The sequence below is a fragment of the Buteo buteo genome, chromosome 21 (assembly GCF_964188355.1).
Source record: "Buteo buteo chromosome 21, bButBut1.hap1.1, whole genome shotgun sequence".
Taxonomy (NCBI): Eukaryota; Metazoa; Chordata; class Aves; order Accipitriformes; family Accipitridae; genus Buteo; species Buteo buteo.
Window position 1 is genome coordinate 7,000,540 of NC_134191.1, and position 17,824 is coordinate 7,018,363.

Sequence of the window (17,824 nt, forward strand, 5' to 3'; positions counted from 1 at the left end):
GTCTATCTCTGCTGAGGAACCTGAACTCCCCTGTCTGCCTTATTATACAGTAGGCCGCTGGCAAAAGGTAGCAGTACATCTCTTGTAAATTGATGCATCACTTCTACTGTTTTCAGTCAATTAATTTATGTCATAATTCCTGAATGTTTCCTTTTTACATGGAGTCAAATGGTTAGATATCAAAAAGGTGGAGCATTACTGTTACTATTGCTCCCCCTGGTATTGCCTCTCTTGCTATAAATCTTTTTAAAGTCAGTTGCTTCACTACTTTTTCTCTTTATTCTTACTTGTTATTATTTAAAGTCTTCCCTGTTTCAGGCACTTCTTTTCCGTTTCTAGCTTTAACTACATGTCAAAGTTATCACACACTGTTAAAATGTGGCACCCTGGCTTCCCACAGTATCAAACAGAAGATGCAAAGACCATTTTAAGGCTTCACTTTAGTCTTTTGCTCCTAGCCACATGTAAGTTCCACTACATACAGCAGAGGTGCATACAATTTGAAAATGAAAAAGGCAAACTGATATTTACATAGATCGATGATGCAGCAATAGACAGAGCTCATATAGTTACTGAAGACAGTGCAACCGAAAATTCAATCCTACCTAGCCAAAAAACACCCTATCTTGCTTGATTCCAGGATCCCTCCCATTATATTCAAGTAATTTTCTAAGTTAGAATAATATCCTATCCATGAAAACATAGCTGCTCCCTGCTTCATTGCTGTAATAATGGCTTTATTCCCGACATGTATCAGCATGAGCTCAGATATGTTACTCAGGAAAAATTAAACAAAAAACCCCTCCATTCAGCTCTGCTAGCTATAATGAGTTTGTATTTGTCAAATGGTTTTATGGTTAAATGAAAAGTTAATGATAAATAACCTTTCTGAATGGCTGGATACACCATCCATGTGCTGGGTGTGACATCCATCTTCAGCAAATAATGGTTCGGGAGGTAATCTGTGTGGATGAGAAAACGCTGCAATGAAGAGGAAATGCAAAAACACTTAAAATTATGCTTTACCTGTGATAAGGTAACTTTTTTGGGTTTTAAATGTTTTCACTTGAATGCTGTCAACTATTTAGGCTTAAGGATAAGTTCTTAAGAGTTATGTCTTATGCGATATTTTTTCAAACCTAATTGCAAAAACGTTAGTGGTTGTTAAGTAGACCACTGCTAAAAAGCTTAGCTGCAATCTAGCTTTTTATGCATCCTGAGGAAGATATGAGAGAGGCAGCACCCTCAAGTGAGATACAGGGACAAATGTTTGGAAGCCTAAAAGGAACATCCTTTGAAATCATCCTCTCTACCTGTTTTTATTTTTTAGTTCACTCCCCTTCCCTCCTTATTTGTGAGGACAGTGTGTTGGGACTACTCCTTAGCTGTTCCCAAATTCCTGCACCCCAAGTGAGTTTCCTAACAATAATGAATAATGTGTACCTCTTCTCTCACACACCCACACACACATCCTTCCTTGTACTCCATACTCCAAGAAAGCTGGCTCCTGCTTGCTCTGCTAATTGCTTCAGAGACCTGTTTGATCTAAATTTTCTTTGGTTTACACATACATAGAAGGAAACTGAATGCAAAGACAATGAACCTCTATACCTTTTCTCCTCATACTTTAAAGATCAGGTATCTTCTACCCTAAAGATAAAAAAAAATCATGTCTTGGTGACTAACCCAGACTGTCTGTTTGCACAGTGTTTTTCCATTTACTAAATCTAAACAATAAAAAATATAGTAAAGAAGGTTCTCCACTATTTATATTATGCAGTGAAAGTGCTCCTCATAGCATTAAATGGTAGCGTTGCATGCAATCCACACACATTATCTGAAAGCTTATATACCTGTTATATATATAAACCTAATGCAGATAGCCATAATAGTTTGTATGAATAGGAAACACTGTGCTTACTGAACCACAGTCACGAAACTAAAAATAAAATTATATTTCCTCCATCACAATACCAAAGTCAGTATATAATATTCTGAAAGAATAAGTGCACAGTAATACCTAGGTTAATACTGGGTACCATGCATTATTGCTCAGTGCTATCAAAAAGCTGCATCTTCAGATTCTTTATTGAAACATATTACATTACTTAAATTGTCATGACAAAGACAAAACTGTTCAATTTCAGATTTTTCTAGCACCTCAGTTTTTATGAAATTGCAGATTTTTTTCTAATAGAAGTATAATTTATTTGCTGATTAAATTCCAATAAAGGAGTTGTTCAGTCCTGATTTTTTTAAAAACACGTTTAGGAGTGCAAGTTCTAAGCACTGACAGGAGCATCCTCCTTTGTTCCCACTCACATCCTGGACTAGAAGATGGGGATTTGAATGTTTTGTTTATCCAACAATTTCATCATAAACCACTGAATAAATAATGTGCAGCATAACTAATGCCTGCATATGCTGCTAAAGTCTGCATGCTTCAATATAGGTGAATTTAATATGAACTGTTGTAAAATTGCAAGGCTATCTCATCTGCTGCTTTTTTTTTTTTTTCAAACCATCATTGTTAATTGGTAATTTGTGTGAACCATTTAAAGTCAACTCTCCATTACTCATAGGTGGATTATCCACAGTGTGCATTAATCAGAAACAGAAACACTCAGTGGGCTCACGTACAGATTGTATCTGCAAAGACCAGGCCATTTGACTTTTGAGCTTGCTTCAGATTGTAGACATGCTACACCTGTGTCCACACCAGCCCCTAAGTCATTCCTGATGGGTGGAATGAGTTATTTTCACAAATCTGGCTTCTGGGACTCACTTTCATGAAACCACTGCTCAGACTGGGAGCTCATATGCTAGATTTTATACCCATGTGATAAGTCATGAGCTATCAGGGCTCTGGTTTTAGGCACTGTCCCCCAGCTGGGCCTGAATTCAGTGTCTCGGTTTGGGTGTTAACTAACAGGTTTTATCTGTGGATGAAGAACGAACAGAGGCGTTTTGTGGAGTTCAGATTAAAGTGCCTATGAGGAGTCAGCTGGATCCCAGCAGGCCTTATTAGGGCTTATTCGCTTAGATTAACTTAATATTTCCTATTAGAAAAACAAACAAACAGCTGCTTTTAGTCATGGAAAAAAAAAAAAGGCGGCAAACCAGTCAGGGGAATACCTCCAGCACGCAACGACCTGCAGTCCCAGGCTGTCACCTCACACTACCCAGCCCCTCCGCACACGCTTGCTCCCACCGTTCCCAGCCCCCGCCTTCCCCACAAAGCCCCTCCTTGCTCTAATCACCCACACCGGCCCTCCCGGTCCCACACGCAGCCGCGCTCGGCGGGGTTACCCCCCTAACGCGCCTTTCCCCCCCAGCCTGCCCCAAGATGTCCTCCCCGCGCCCCCTCACGGCACCCCCACCCCTGTCAGCCCCTCACGGCCTGCCCTGAGATGTCCTCCCCGCGCCCCCACACGGCACCCCACCCCTCTCAGCCCCTCACAGCTTGCCCCGAGGCCGGCAGCCCCGCGGCGAGGGCCGCCCCGGCCGGTACGGCCGTCCCCTCTCCTCCCCTCCGCCGGGGTGGGCGCCGCGGGACCGCGCCGAGCTTCCGCCCGGGGAGCGGGGCAGGGCGGAGACAGCGGCCGCCGGGAGGGGACGCGGCGCGGCTAAGATGGCGGCTCCCCTGGCTGGGCAGGCGGGGGTTGTGCTGCGGGACCTGGCCCTGAGATCCGCCCGCTTACGGGGCAGCTTCCCGGTGAGTGAGCCCGGTCCCGGGCCGCCGCATCCCGCGCCGGCTCCTCTCGTCGGCCCAGGCGCCGAGGGAGGGCGGCGGGCCGCGCACCTGGCGCTCTGGGGAGCCTCTCCTCGGAAGCCGCCCTTGCTCCCCGTCCCCTCAGCCGCCGCTTTGCACCCCCCCTGAAGCCGCCTTTCACCCCGCGGCAGGCGGGGACCCCCCTCCCGCTTGCAGCCTCCCCCTGTAGGCGCCGGTTGCTGGCAGCTGGAGGGAGATGTTTTTGCTTTCTGCCTTGGCGGAGCTCGGGCTGCCGCTGCTCAGGTTTGGTCGCCTGAAGGATGCGTTAAGCCCGAAGCCCTGCTGTGGTTTTCGCGGTGGAACTAAACAGAACAAGCGGCCCTCGCTCCGTCGGGGTCGGGGCAAAGGTCTGGTAGCGGCGCTGCGGCCCAGGTCAGCCCCTCCGCCGGGTCAGGGCTGAGCCGACCAAAGCGTGACCTGAAGCGCCAGCTCTGAAAGCCTCCCTGCCCCTAAAACTAAAAGTGCTTTTCGTTATTTCAGCAGCAGAAGTAGGTGACGCTGCGCGTGAAGTAACACCGTTTATCTAAACACGTTTCGGGTGGGCTTTGGCTTTGCGTTGGTGGCTAAGGTCCGGCTGGAGTGAGGACGCCCAGTTGTGCTCACCTGGAAAGGCTGGTCACAGCTCTGACTTCCCAGTGGTCCTGAATCTCAGAACTGCGATGGGAAAGAGTAAAGGGGCCTCCTCGACGGGCTCGCGTTCAGGGGCTCTCTTCAGGTGTATCAGGAGTTCTTTATTCGCCTTGACAGCAGACGTGCTAAGGTAAAACAAGATATGTACATTTTAGACAGCTCTGGTGCCTTTGGCAACCAGTCTATTTTGTCATTTTATCAGTTCAGCAGCTGCATGGGTATCTACTTTGGTCCACGCTTCTGAGCATAAGTATTTTCTCAGAAGCAAAAGCCTCCAGGGCGAACAAAGTGTGTTTCTGGCCGGTTCTGCTCTGCAGGTGCTGCTGCTGGGGGTGCTCGTGGCTGCCGGTGTGCGGCTGCATGGGACGACTGTCAGATAAAGCACGGTGTTGGCACTGAGTGTAACTTGCATTGTACATCTACTTTCACATGGTTTATCTTTTAACCTGGAGGAAGTTAGCTAGCTCAGTTTGAAATCCTTTGTGCCCTACTTTCCTTTTTTAATGGTAGGCATGGTATTTGGCAATTCAGTGCAACTGATGAATCCATTTAGTGTATGTCCATGTCATATATATATATATAAACACAGACAGGGAGAGAGTGTGTATGTGTGTGTATATATACAGACACCTGAGTGTATATACATATATAGTTGTCTGTATACATACATACTTATATCTATTTGTGTTGATGAGCAATCCTGTCAGTCCCAACAGTGTTTGGTGCCTATGTGTTACATGGTTGAAGATGTGTTCCTGCCATCATGACTTATGTCACATAAAACAAGGAACTCGGAGGTAACCTCCCCGGTTTTGTGTGCATCCCTACTGTTGTAGGTCTCTGATACCGAGGACTTTTGTAGGGCTTGAGTATGGAGCACTGTCTGGACAGAGTCATCTCAGAGTGAAGTGTAGAAAGTGCTTTGGTTGAGCTCGGTTTCAAGCCCTGTCTTTATGTGGTGCTCCAGTGGGTATTTGAGGTAGAGGTGGAAATTAGGAGTTCATTCTCTATTCTGCCATCTCTCAAAGCCTGGAGTGTTCCTGTAAATTACCCCACTGAAATCACTGGATATCTTGGGATATTAAGGTGGCCAACTTTTAAAAAAAAATTATCTTTTTTTTTTTTGTGTGTTACTTATGGAGATATTGAACTTGTATTATAAATCACATTTTATTTTGTTTCTGAACTCTGACAGATATTGAGAGCATCTCCCAAGATCTGTGCTTCCCAAGTAGACTATTTTCAAGAACCACATCAATACTGTATAACAACAAATCAGGTTCTTAATTTCAAAGTAAAATACTTTCCTGTAAAAAGGTCTTAATTTTTGCAATGTTACATTATATAATTCCCATCTAAGTAATCTCCTAATCTTTCACTGTTTCAGACTTTAAACTACAAATAAGTTCATCAATCAGAGTCTGGATTTCTGTACTGCAAAGTAGGATAAAGCATCTGAGAGTGAGAGTCCCTCCATTGATCAAGTTTTTCTTATTTGTATCATTCACTACTTAGCTCAGAGCAGAAGTTACACTGTTGCATTTATTTATATATTTACCATAAACTAGCTAAACCTGTCCTCTTCTCAAAGCCTATCACATTGTTCTTTTCACAGATAAAGGTCTTCCATATGGTAAGGGTATAATCAAGAAATATCAGTCTTAAAAATTTGTTGTTTTGGTAACCCTATGTGAACAGATACTTGGTGAGTCTTTCCTTATAACCTTCAAGACTTACTATTGGAGTGGTGTTTGTATGCTTTGTATCTGTTCCTAAATTTCTTAGTATTTCAAAACTGTTGATGTTCCTGGCTGTGTTGAAACAAGCTTTTTGAGAAGTTTGGTTGTATACTGTCATTATAATCTACACACAAATGTTTTTCTGTGTAACTTCATTTTAGAGGTAGAATAAATGGTACTTGACCCTATCACATGAAAATATTTTAATCATCTTTCTGCTTTCCCTTTAGCTCTTTACTGTTTATAACTGTTAAACATTTTTTACTTTTTTTACTTTTTATATTCTTGATAGATTCAGTACTTTGTGCTTTTGGAGTTTAAATCTGACCAAGTGTTTCAAGAAGATAAAAGATAGATTTCAGTTGTCTGCGGTGCATGTGGACAAGCGTTTTAGACCTGCTCTTACTGGAGCAATATTTGTAAAGAGCTGTGACAAACGCTCCAGGGACCACTCTGCAGCAGAATTCAATCTTGTTGGCTAGCAACAAATAGGCTCCATTGAAGGCTGTTTATTTGAATGGGAGTTGGATTGGGCCCTTTGGGAGAATGCTGTGTTTTCAAAATAGCTTCAGATGCAGTGGATTTCAGCGATGAATATAAATGAGGAACAATTAAATCAGAATCATAAAAAAAAATGCTTAAGGTAACTCTCCAGTTTTCTAATACAGTGAGCAGATTGGCTGGTGCATTATGCAACCCTATCCTAGCCTTCAAAACGGTCCTCAGTCCTGCCGTAACGTTTCCAAATTTCATGCATGTTGAAAATACAAAAAAAAAGGGGGGGGGGAGATGGAATTAAACATTATTCCTGTTATAAAGTCTACTGAATGCTATGTATATTAAAAATAGGGAACTGTACAAGGTTGCTCACTGCAGATGCCCTCAATTTGTAGACTTGAATACCTATAAAGCCTCATTAATGCTGAACAGAGAAAGTTCTGTTTTTGTTAAGAAGCTATCAGCTGTGAGTTTAATGATCTTCCATGCAAGAGAACATTACTGAAAATAACTTTCAATTCATTACTTCTATGCCAAATTCTTACTTTTTTTCTTGGCTTTGTGTTAAGTTCTTGAAAGATTCTTGAAGGTTTGGGTTGTTGCCCTGTTTGACTTTTCCTGGTTGACAGTTTTGCTATAATTTTTAAGGTTTTACATTTAGAGGCAGGAAATACGTGAGCCTACAGACTTTCACAAGCATTTTTTTTCTATAGGTACCTAAACCAAATGACTGGAAAGCCCTCTTCAAACTCTACACAAAACTGAAATGCCAAAGTGGAGCAGATGTTTGTCCCACTCTTCCCTGGCAGTTCCATTAAACACATGGTTATTGAATCCTTTTTCGAGATGAAAGAAGGAAATGAAAACATAAATATAAACTTAGACTGTGATTTTAATTTTTTTTTTTATTATTTTTTAAGTTAGTTTTATATTGGTGGAACTTCTGCCTTGGGAGCAATCTGGCTCTGGCACAGGTATTCACAGCTTTATCTTGAAGTAGAAAAGCTGCACTTTGCTGCATTTATTTACCTTTGTACCTCATGTAGGTATAATCAGGGGATAGGGCTGGTTAGATAAGGAGACAGCCTTCATGAACATGCCATTAGGTTGAGAATTAGCTGGGACACGTGCAGTCTTAAACCTGGCTGTGGAGAAGTAAACCCTTCTTCCTGACCTTCCATCTGAACTCCCAATCAGTTTATCCAAAGAAACTTCTTACCTTGCTTGGGTATATTTAGGATTCATTAAAGTTTTTGCTGTAAAATCAAGTGTTTTTTCATTGATCTGCCTCCTGAGGCAGTAGGTAAAGTATCAATAGACAAACTGTGGGGTTTTTTTACAGGTGTCTGGGTGATTGTTTCCTCCCATTTTTCTCTGGAATATTGTCAGTGCATGTGGCAATTTTAAAAATTTTTTTTTTTTTTTTTTAAAAACTTTCATTTAGTCTTTCTGGCTGATGACTGCCAACAAGGGTGCTATGAAGAATGTGTGAAGATGTTGAGATTCTTTTGGGAATACAGAAAAGTGAGATGAGGGTTTAGAAACACTTAGGGTTTGGTGTTTTCTTAGTAGATAATTTCTCCACTATATTTTTCCCTCTCTTGTTTGGAAGGTTCATTTTCAGAAAAAATTGGAAATGTATTAATTTAGTGCTTAGAGATATGATTCTCCCCCTCCCCGCTTTGGGGCCTCACTCACAGGTATAGTTCCAGGATGACTTAACCCTGACTGATATTTTTTTGTTGTTGCTGTTGACCACACCTGTAGTGAGTAGTTCAGCTCATTATTGCCTCAGCCAGTCCAATCTTCCTGTGTATGTTTGAGACTATAATCTGCGACTTTGAGCATATACCCTGAGGATTTTCTTCAGAATATTTTCTTCTTTAATACTTTCTGCTGAGAAAGCCAATTTCTAGCCATCTGTGAATCAGTTAGCTCTATACTCATCTCTTCCCTGCTCCATAGCATTTTAATAAAACACAGGACATAGAAATCGTGTTATCTGTGCAACTGATTATGACAGTAACTTTGGAACTGGTAATTAAACATTGATCCATAATTAATAGCTGGCTATTGATCTTATTTTAACTAGATAACACAGCAGGAGTAGGCATGAAACTTAAGAGAAGTTAAGATTGACTATTCTGAAAAATTCCTTAATAGTGGAAGTATGCTGTGCAGTTGAATAGATGCTGTGGAAGTCTCTGTAGCATGAATCATACTTAAAACAGATTCTGAAGTGAAGCTGAAGCCCTCCTTTAATATGGTAATGGAAATAAGAAAATAAGAACCCAAGATTGGTGGTTTTTTTTGCAGTGGTTTTTTTGTTGTTGTTGTTTGTGACATTATGCTGATGGTGATGTTCTTGTATAATTAGTGACTAAATGTTGACTGTGAAGGAATTGAAAAATAGCAAGTATTTACACTTATTTGTTGGAACACTTTTTAAAATCTTCAGTTAAAATTTTATACTGATAGCACAAAATATATTCAGTAAATAAATGTTCTTGAGTTTCACTTTTTTGTTTTGTTTGTTTGTTTAAAAGGTGCTGGTTTGTTGAGCAGATTTACCCAGGAGCTTTTTTCTTCCTGGTCTCTGTCTGGTCTCTTTCTGCTTACTTACAGGTTTCCTAAACTACAAGAGTCTGTGTGCCAAAATTGAATTACATTTTGTTTTATTTCTGTGACAATCTGATAGTGTATAAGCTTAGAATCCAAAATCATAAAGCTCCAGGCCCTATCCCCATTGGGCATGAAGGTGGATTGGGCTATTTCACTCAAAGACTGTTTCATTTAAGAAAAGCACTTTTGAAATATTTTGTGAGTCATAGATTACTATTCATTTGTGTTTATTTACCTTGCACATTGGTAGTACTTGGTGACAGATCAATTTCAGTCCATCCTGTTTGTGCAGTATAGAGTCATAGAATGGTTTGGGTTGGAAGGGACCTTAAAGACCATCTAGTTCCACCCCCCCTGCCGTGGGCAGGGACACCTTCCACTAGAGCAGGTTGCTCAGAGCCCCATCCAACCTGACCTTGAACACTTCCAGGGATGGGGCAGCCACAGCTTCTCTGGGAAACCTGTTCCAGTGCCTCACCACCCTCACAGGGAAGAATTTCTTCCTTGTATCTAATCTAAATCTACTGTCTTTCAGCTTAAAGCCAAAACCCCTTGTCCTATCACTACATGCCCTTGTAAAAAGTCCCTCACCAGCTTTCCTGTAGGCCCCCTTTAGGTACTAGAAGGCTGCTATAAGGTCTCCTGGGAGCCTTCTCTTCTCCAGGCTGAACAACCCCAACTCTCTCAGCCTGTCTTCACAGGAGAGGTGCTCCAGCCCTCTGATCATCTTTGTGGCCCTCCCCTGGACTCGTTTCAACAGGTCCATGTCCTCCCTATGTTGGGGACCCCAGAGCTGAACGCAGTACTCCAGGTGGGATCTCACGAGAGTGGAGTAGAGGGGGAGACTCACCTTCCTCGACCTGCTGTCACACTTCTTTTGATGCAGCCCAGGATACTGTTGGCTTTCTGGGCTGCAAGTGCACATTGCTGGGTCATGTTGTGCTTCTTGTCAGTCAACACCAAGTCCTTCTCAGGGCTGCTCTCAATCCATTCTCTGCACAGCCTGTATTTATGCTTGGGATTGCCCCAACCCATGTGCAGGACCTTGCACTTGGCCTTGTTGAACTCCATGAGGTTTGCACAGGCCTACCTCTCCAGCCTGTCAAGGTCCCTCTGGATGGTATCCCTTCCCTCCAGCCTGTTGACTGCACCACACAGCTTGGTGTCATTGGCAAACTTGCTGAGGGTGCACTCAATCCTGCTGTCCGTGTCATTGACAAAGATGTTAAACAGCACCAGTCCCAGTACTGACCCTTGAGGAGTGCCACTGGTCACTGCTCTCCACTTGGACATCGAACTGTTGACCACAACTCTTTGTGAGTGTGACCATCCAGCCAATTCCTTATCCACTGAGTGGTCCATCTGTCAAACAGTGTCAGATGCTTTGCACGAGTCCAGGTAGATGGTGTCAGTTGCTCTTCCCTTATCCACCAATGCTGCTGTAACCCCATTGTAGAAGGCCACCAGGTTTATCAGGCATGATTTGCCCTTAGTGAAACCTTGTTGGCTGTCACCAATCACCTCCTTATTTTCTGTGTGTCCTAACATACTTTCCAGGAGGATCTGCTCCATGATCTTGCTGGGCACAGAGGTGAGACTGACCTGTAGTTCCACAGGGTCAGCATAGCACAAGATAATGGTACTCCTGTGTGCATGGACATACACCCCTCTCTATGTGTTTCCCCTTGTTCTTGTATTTTACCTCTTGCTAGTAACATTCAGAGAAGCTGTTGTATTGCTTGATTTCTGACTTCCATCTTTGAACTGAAATTGGAGCCATTAGCTGCCTGACAGCATTTACCATCATTTAGCAAAGAGCATGCCTTGGTGGCCCAGGGCTTTGTTACTGGCTGTATGTGCAGGGTGTGTGTCTAGGGACACGGTGTGTGGTCACTGGGTCGGAGCCGTGCCTCTTTTTCTGGGTGATTTCTATGGCTTAGGCAATGGGAAGCATCTGGAAAGCTGGAGGCAGCTGGTGGGGGTGTCCTGTGACTTGGCCAACTGACCATCACTCTGGTCCCCATTGATACCAGGCATCCTTCCAGGGAAGGAGACAGCCTGAGAGCTCCTCTGCTTTCACTTAGTTCTAAACCTTTATTTTGAAGCCTCAACATTACAGATTTTAAGGCATTGTAAACACTTGATGACTTAGCATCCCTCTTTTCTCTCATAATCTTTCCGCATGATGTGTTGGTTTTCATTATTATTTTACCACAAGATTAAATTTATGAAAAAAAAAATCAGCCTGCATCAGACATATTAAAAGAACAGCACAAAGGTTGCATCTTCTGCCGGAATTGAGACCTGCTCAGAGCAACAAGGCTTTGAGGGAAAGGTTCCTTTCCTCAGACTATGCTGCCTGCAGCCAGTTAGAGAGATGGAAAGCAGCTCCTCAGTGCATATGCTCCAGCCCTAAGGGGTGTTTTGAACAGCATTTTGGTTTGCTGCATAGCGCTTTATTGATTGGCCCTAGGGAGCAAAGTAGTTTAAATTTGCCTCTATCATTTGTATCTTTGTATAATTAATGATTTGGATTTTAGTTTTCTGCTTTTCATAATAAAAAGGTATAGATTTGTGTTGTTTACAGGTGAAGGACCAAAGGTTATGTGAACGTTCTTAGCAGCTAAATTAGTTTGTGCAAAAGCGTTATAAATGTTGCAAATTTGCAGTGCGTAAAGTGTAGAGTGAAGATGTGACTCATTATATAAAGTGCCTAGGCATTTTACGTTAATAAGTTTGGCAATTTGTCTTAAGGAAGGTGGAACAGGTAAAATACTGACTTTGAGGATTCAGTGGGCAGTAATTCAGTTTGGAACAAAAGGGATATTTATTTTTTTTTTTTAACAGTTAAACTGTAAATGGCAGAGTTCTATTTGTCTGAAAATGGGTAGATATTTTGAGAGCATCAGTAGCAGCAACTTTAAACACCCATTCGTACAGTGTGTGTTTAGAATACTTCTGGAGCAATAAGAAAGCTCATGGGAACAATAACTGGGAAAGATGAAAACCAGCAAGGTATTACAGGACTAGACAGACTCTGAGGAATATAAGCAATGAGCAACAGCCTCAATTTGTGTCAGGAGGAGAATCACTCTTACTTTACCTGTGGAGTCTAACTCTTGTCCACTTAAATTCTTTGTGAGATGCAAAAGTTTTATAGGAATTGTAAGGAATGAAGAATTAAAGGAGATTTTTGATCATGTTTGGTAGGTTTGTCTGCTTGTCCAGGACTTTTGACTAAAAAAATACGAAGCTGCAAATTAAAAACCAGATACAGATTACTGGTGGAACACTTCATCATTCTTTTGAGATCTTCCTCTGAGGGATCCGTGGACAAAAGAACAGTTTAATTTGACATCTGTTAACTTAGTGGCAGTGAGGAAGGCAGTTACTGCCTTGTGGGGGAAAAAAAAAAGGTTGCTCATACATAATATTGGTATGAAAATGTCTGGGAAATTCCAGTTATGGGAAAAGTTCTATGTGCAAATTATAGATAACAATGATAAGTATAGGTAAAAGATATAGGTACTTATGATAATTATAGATTAAAGGGCTATTAAAAGCAACCAAATACTTTTTATTGTCAACATATTACTTGCTTGAGGTCTGAAGATGGCATGGGAAATTTATTTTCTCTTAAATTTTCTAGCTTCTTCAACTCTGCCACTCCAAACACATTGGAAACAGTGAATCTATTTAATTGAATTCTTTCATGCAGAGTTTCAGTCTGGATTTGTTTTTCAGTTAAATGGCTCAGATTAAAATAGTCTAAAGTAATGCCATAAATTTCAGGAATAGAGGAACGGATATTTAGAGCTTGCTTTAAGCAGGATGTGAAATGTTATGTGAGCGAGCAGCTGGAATGTATGGAGCTCCATCTAGGGAGGGTTGATGACCCGGCTGGTCAGGATTAGCGGGCAGACCAACATTATTGACGATGTTATTGTACATATCTGCTACAGACAGCTTGATCAGCAAGAATCATATGAAGCTTCAGACAACTTCAGACAACTGAAGCCTCATGTTAGCAGGCCCTGGTCCTCATGGGTGACTTCATTCACTCCAGTATCTGCTGGAGTGACAGTGCAACAGAGCACAAGTAATCAAGTAATCCAGGAGGTTTCTGGAGAGCATTGATAACAACTTCCTAATGCAGATGACTGAGAAGCCGACAATGGGAGACGCTACTAGACCTCACGTGTACAAACAAGGAAGAACTGCTTCGGGATGTGAAGATTGGGGCAGCCTGGATTTATGAAGGGGAAATACTTGCCCAACCTGATAGCCTTCTCTGGTGAGAGGACTGCTTCATAGTTGAGAAAAGAGCAGTGGATGTTGTTTATTTTGATGGATACAGCATGGGCTGTAATAAGGCACTAGGAACGAGGCTGGGAATATTCCCAATTTTCTTAATCAGTGAAGTAATGCCATCATCCTTTGGGCTTGGAAATTCTGTTGCATTGGATTAAACCCCTTTTCCTCTCTCTCCCTCCATATAGTCAGGCCGTATGTTTTAATAAGTTTATCAGTGTCATTCAGAACTATGCATACTCCTACTGTTTGTTTTGTTGGGTTTTTTTTAAGCTACATTTAGTTTACTCGTGATATATGTTATGACTATTATACGTTTGGATTCTGGAGCTGCATAGATCTTTTTATGTCAGGCACCAACCAAGGGTAGAAAAACCCTAGTGTATAACCTGCCTGTTTGGGATTTTTTCCATGTCTGCTCAGTTAGTACTTCTCTATGTAGTGCTAATGGAAGGGTTATTTTGGTCAGTCCATTTTCAAAATCTTCTAGCTGCCTGATAGTCTATCCAAGGTGACAAAAACATGGCAGAGGTGTCAGTCTGTCCGACGGGGAAGTGAGGAGTTTCGAGTTCTCCGCACTCTTGCAGCATGGTACAGATTATAGATTGTAATGTCTGGTCATTTTTCAGTATTTTCTTCCACTGGTGCGGTGATGTCTCATCCCACACCACACTGGTAGCATCTGTTAGGAGTGAAATAAAATTAGATTTTATGATTAAAAAGCAAGATACATGTTTTTAAGTCCCTGACTTCAGTAATAGGTGTTATTCCTTTGAAGGTCTAGTAACAGATATTCTGAAAAGCCATCCTTCATAGACAGTTGTCTAGGGTATTTTTTTAGACCATTCCTATAGCAGTGGGAGATTTGAGGTGGAGATTGGATGTCTTGCTTGGCGTTTGTCACAGAGGAGCCCAGGGCCAGGAGGAGCACTTGGGCTGGCACTTCCCACCTCATGCAGGAGGTTGGCTGGGGGTTTCTGGCTGGTTACAGATTGCATTTCTGCCAGCGGCTGAACACTTTGTTCATTACTTTGCTGTCTCTTATGAGTAGCCATTTTGGGTTGGCATTGGCTTTGCTGGTGACCTCTGTCACTTACTGCCTGATTAATGTTATCAACTGGCAGGTAGGCAGTGTTTTTAAAGAGCTACTCAACGAACATGCTTCTGATGAAGGATTGCTCTCCCCTACTCCCTTCGCTCGCTGATTAGCTTTTACTGTACGCCCAGCTTCCATGTGTCTGCAAGTCTCAGTCATTCCAAATGGCCAAGCACAGGCAGTGAACATGCCTGTGTTTTCAGGAAGCAAGAAATCAGAGATTGCTTTGTTTTAGGGATGACTTGAAATTGACTTTTATTTGACTGGAATGTTTGATCAGTGGTATTAGAAATGTAGAAATCCACTTTAAGGTCAGAGTCTGTGATGATGAAGAGATGCTGCTGCTTGTAGTGTCCTAGGCTTGCTTTGAGATTTGAGAATGGCAGCAGGGTGAATTTCCAGTGTGAATAATGGAGAAATATTAATAAAGATATGACCTGCAAAGGAAGGAAAAATGTTCATAACTTTTGGCTTCCTATTAAAGGCATACATTAATCAATTATTTTGTGGCAGTTTCTGGTTTCTTCCCAACTCTGAGCAAGCAGCCAGAAGGCTCTCTTCCTCTTGTATGTTTGTTCATTTGAGTTTGCTTCATGTCATTCTAAGTCAAACGGTCTAGTTAAAAACAAGATTTATTAACAATAAAAGGTGTGAAGCAGTCAGACTTAAACAAAAACTGTGTACCAGTCATTTTTTTGGTGCTTCCAGGATAGAAACTGTAACAGTCCATTCTGCACTAGTTTGGTAAACCAGCTATGACTTAGGCATGCAGTAGAACTGTTTCTGTAGATACTTTTCTATATTTCTTTATTCTGCTGCTGTGGGCATTTGCATCTTTATTGCTTGGGAGTGCTATGCTGCTTAGTGCTCAAAGTCATAATCTTCTGTGATGACATAATTAGGTAGCAGGGAAATTATCATGATTTGACTTCAAGTATTAAAGAGCTGGAACAAAAAACTGTGATTATGCTTCATATTTGCCTCTCTGTGATGAGAAATGGAGCTCAAACTGTCTAAATTGGCATTTTATTGGTGTTTTTCTTAAAATATCAGCGACTCCTAACACTTAATTAGGATGAAGTGTACAAAGAATTGATAGTGAGGATACTCTGAAAAGCATACTCTTTGTATTTCGTGGTTGGTGGTAAAATAGTTTTAGAATTAATTTTTCCTGGTTATATTTAATATTTAAAGCATTTCTTCATAGTTGCATAAAAGTATAATTTTAATCTTGTAAAAAATTAGGAAGTTAAACACTTTGTAAGATGAGAACAAAAATATTAAATTTCCCCTCAAGATATTTAAAATAAAAGAATACTTCTGATTTATGTGGAGAAGAGCTCATTTCACTTTTTGAATATGTGGTGCATATCACCAACAATCTTCTTTCATTTGCAAAGGCAGGGAATGTATTACAGTATTTTCTGCAACTCATTATGCAGTTGTGTATGGTAGTGAGTTTATTTTCATCAGATACTTCAAAGCCCTTACTTTTTAGGTCAGGAAAGTATGCTTTTCCTAAAGCTTTGAAGTTTTAAATAAGCAAAATGAACATAATTTGACTAAAATTAATTACTAATGCAAAGCAGAGCTACTGATGGCTAGCACATTGACAAAAGCAGAAATTGAATCTGTGAATTCATATTCTTGTTTCCTTTACCCAAGCAAAGGCTCTGAAAATTGATTCCAGAATTATAAAGCTTCTGTAGGCACGCTTGCTTCTTGGGCACATGTGGATGTACAATAAGTATTTTTAATACTGTTTTATTCTGCTGAAGTTTGTTTAAAGAATGCAAGAAAAAAATGTTTTGCAAATTTTTCTGAAGTGGGGAGGGCATTGTTTGCCCCTTTGAGTGGACTAGCAGCTTTGTGTTTGGGCAGGCTGCTTTGTTTTCTTGACATTGTGTTTGTTATGTGTCCTTAGGCGTGTTGTTCAAACCAGAAAGTTTTCACATAGCCTGATAGAATAAGGAGCCTGCCATGTTTCAGCTGGGTTTTTCGAAGTTGCTGATTCACTGCTCAGGTGAACATTAGTGGGATTGGAGTATACTCAGCTCTGCTCAGTCAGCCTTTCAATGCTAAGCAGAATGCATCAGAGAACTTCTCAGTACCAAAAGTGTACTGTCACTTAATTTCCAGCAATTTCTATTTTGGTGTTTGCATGTAAATAGAGGCCTCAGTACTCTGCTGGGTGGAGGGGCAGGATGCAGGCTGTCAGGGATTTGGCTATGTCCTGCTTAATTTCGAGGTCAGTCTGTAGCAGCCTGACTGAAACGACTGCTGAACAATAGGCTGGCAAGGTATGGGAAATAGAGTAGTGAGGTCAGGGTCTTACTGTTCAAGAGGACATTCTTTCCACGGTCTCCTCTTTTGAGGAGTACAGTCCTCACAAAACCATATCCACGTACACCCAGAAAGATCATCCAGGTGGTAGCTGTGAGGATCTGCCTTGTAGTGCACAAGGATGTGGGCTCAGATTCTGGTTTTCTGAGATAAGGAGAATAAGGATGACAGAAGGAGCTCAAGTCTGACCCTGTGCATGTTCCTGGTAGTTTACAATGGAGCTTAGTGGGTAGGAGAGTGTATTTACAGAATAGCTGTCAAAATCCCTGTGTGTAAGCAAGCTGTAAATAAGTCTATAAAGTATAATCATTACTGGAGACTTTAAATCTGCAATGAGTGAAGGACTTGCTTCAAGTTCATTCTTGTCTGTGCTTCCTTGCATGAGAAGTAAACAGAAGGATAAATCAGAAAGCTGAGTTTATAAATGTGATTTAAAGGCACATTGGAACAGAATTGTGTAGTTTCTTTTTTTTTTTTCTTGAGCTAATGACCCAAATGAGTTCTGCAGTGTAGGAACATCACACCACGCTGCATTATTTCCAGGGGAGTGCAGAGGTTAAGCTTGGGATCAATCAGTTTGCAATCAGACTGACTATAAGAGGACAAGGAGGAGTACAAGATAAAATCAAAGAACATAGCAGGACAGAAAGGTAGAGAGAGACACATACAGGAACCCTTGAAGTAAAAGGGTTTCTTGCAGTAGACAGCTATCAGGAACATTCAGGAGAACTGTTAAGGGAGGCATTATGGTTTTGTTAAAATAGCAGTTCAGGATTTTCAGTCCCACTTCCACACTGAGTACATTTACTAAGA

The 17,824-nt window shown here is 41.5% G+C and overlaps 2 protein-coding genes across 6 annotated transcripts in view; one reads left to right on the forward strand and one right to left on the reverse strand.

Moving 5' to 3' along the window:
* The window catches only part of TAFA1 (TAFA chemokine like family member 1), a 349,166-nt gene extending 345,600 nt beyond the window's left edge, over positions 1–3,566 (reverse strand). For 4 of the 5 annotated variants that reach the window (XM_075052567.1, XM_075052563.1, XM_075052566.1 and 1 more), the window contains exons 1-2: positions 3,461–3,566; positions 885–962 (exon numbers count right to left, since the gene is read on the reverse strand). The gene's annotated coding sequence lies outside the window, so the exon portion shown is untranslated. Of the gene's footprint in view, positions 1–884; positions 1,567–3,460 lie in introns of those variants that run through there. The other variant, XM_075052564.1, reaches the window with a different exon arrangement.
* SUCLG2 (succinate-CoA ligase GDP-forming subunit beta) overlaps positions 3,503–17,824 on the forward strand; it is a 134,456-nt gene continuing 120,134 nt past the window's right edge. Inside the window, exon 1 of the mRNA XM_075052562.1 lies at positions 3,503–3,715. Coding sequence (XP_074908663.1) covers positions 3,632–3,715 — 84 coding nt within the window. The 5' untranslated portion in view covers positions 3,503–3,631. The remainder of the gene's footprint in view (positions 3,716–17,824) is intronic.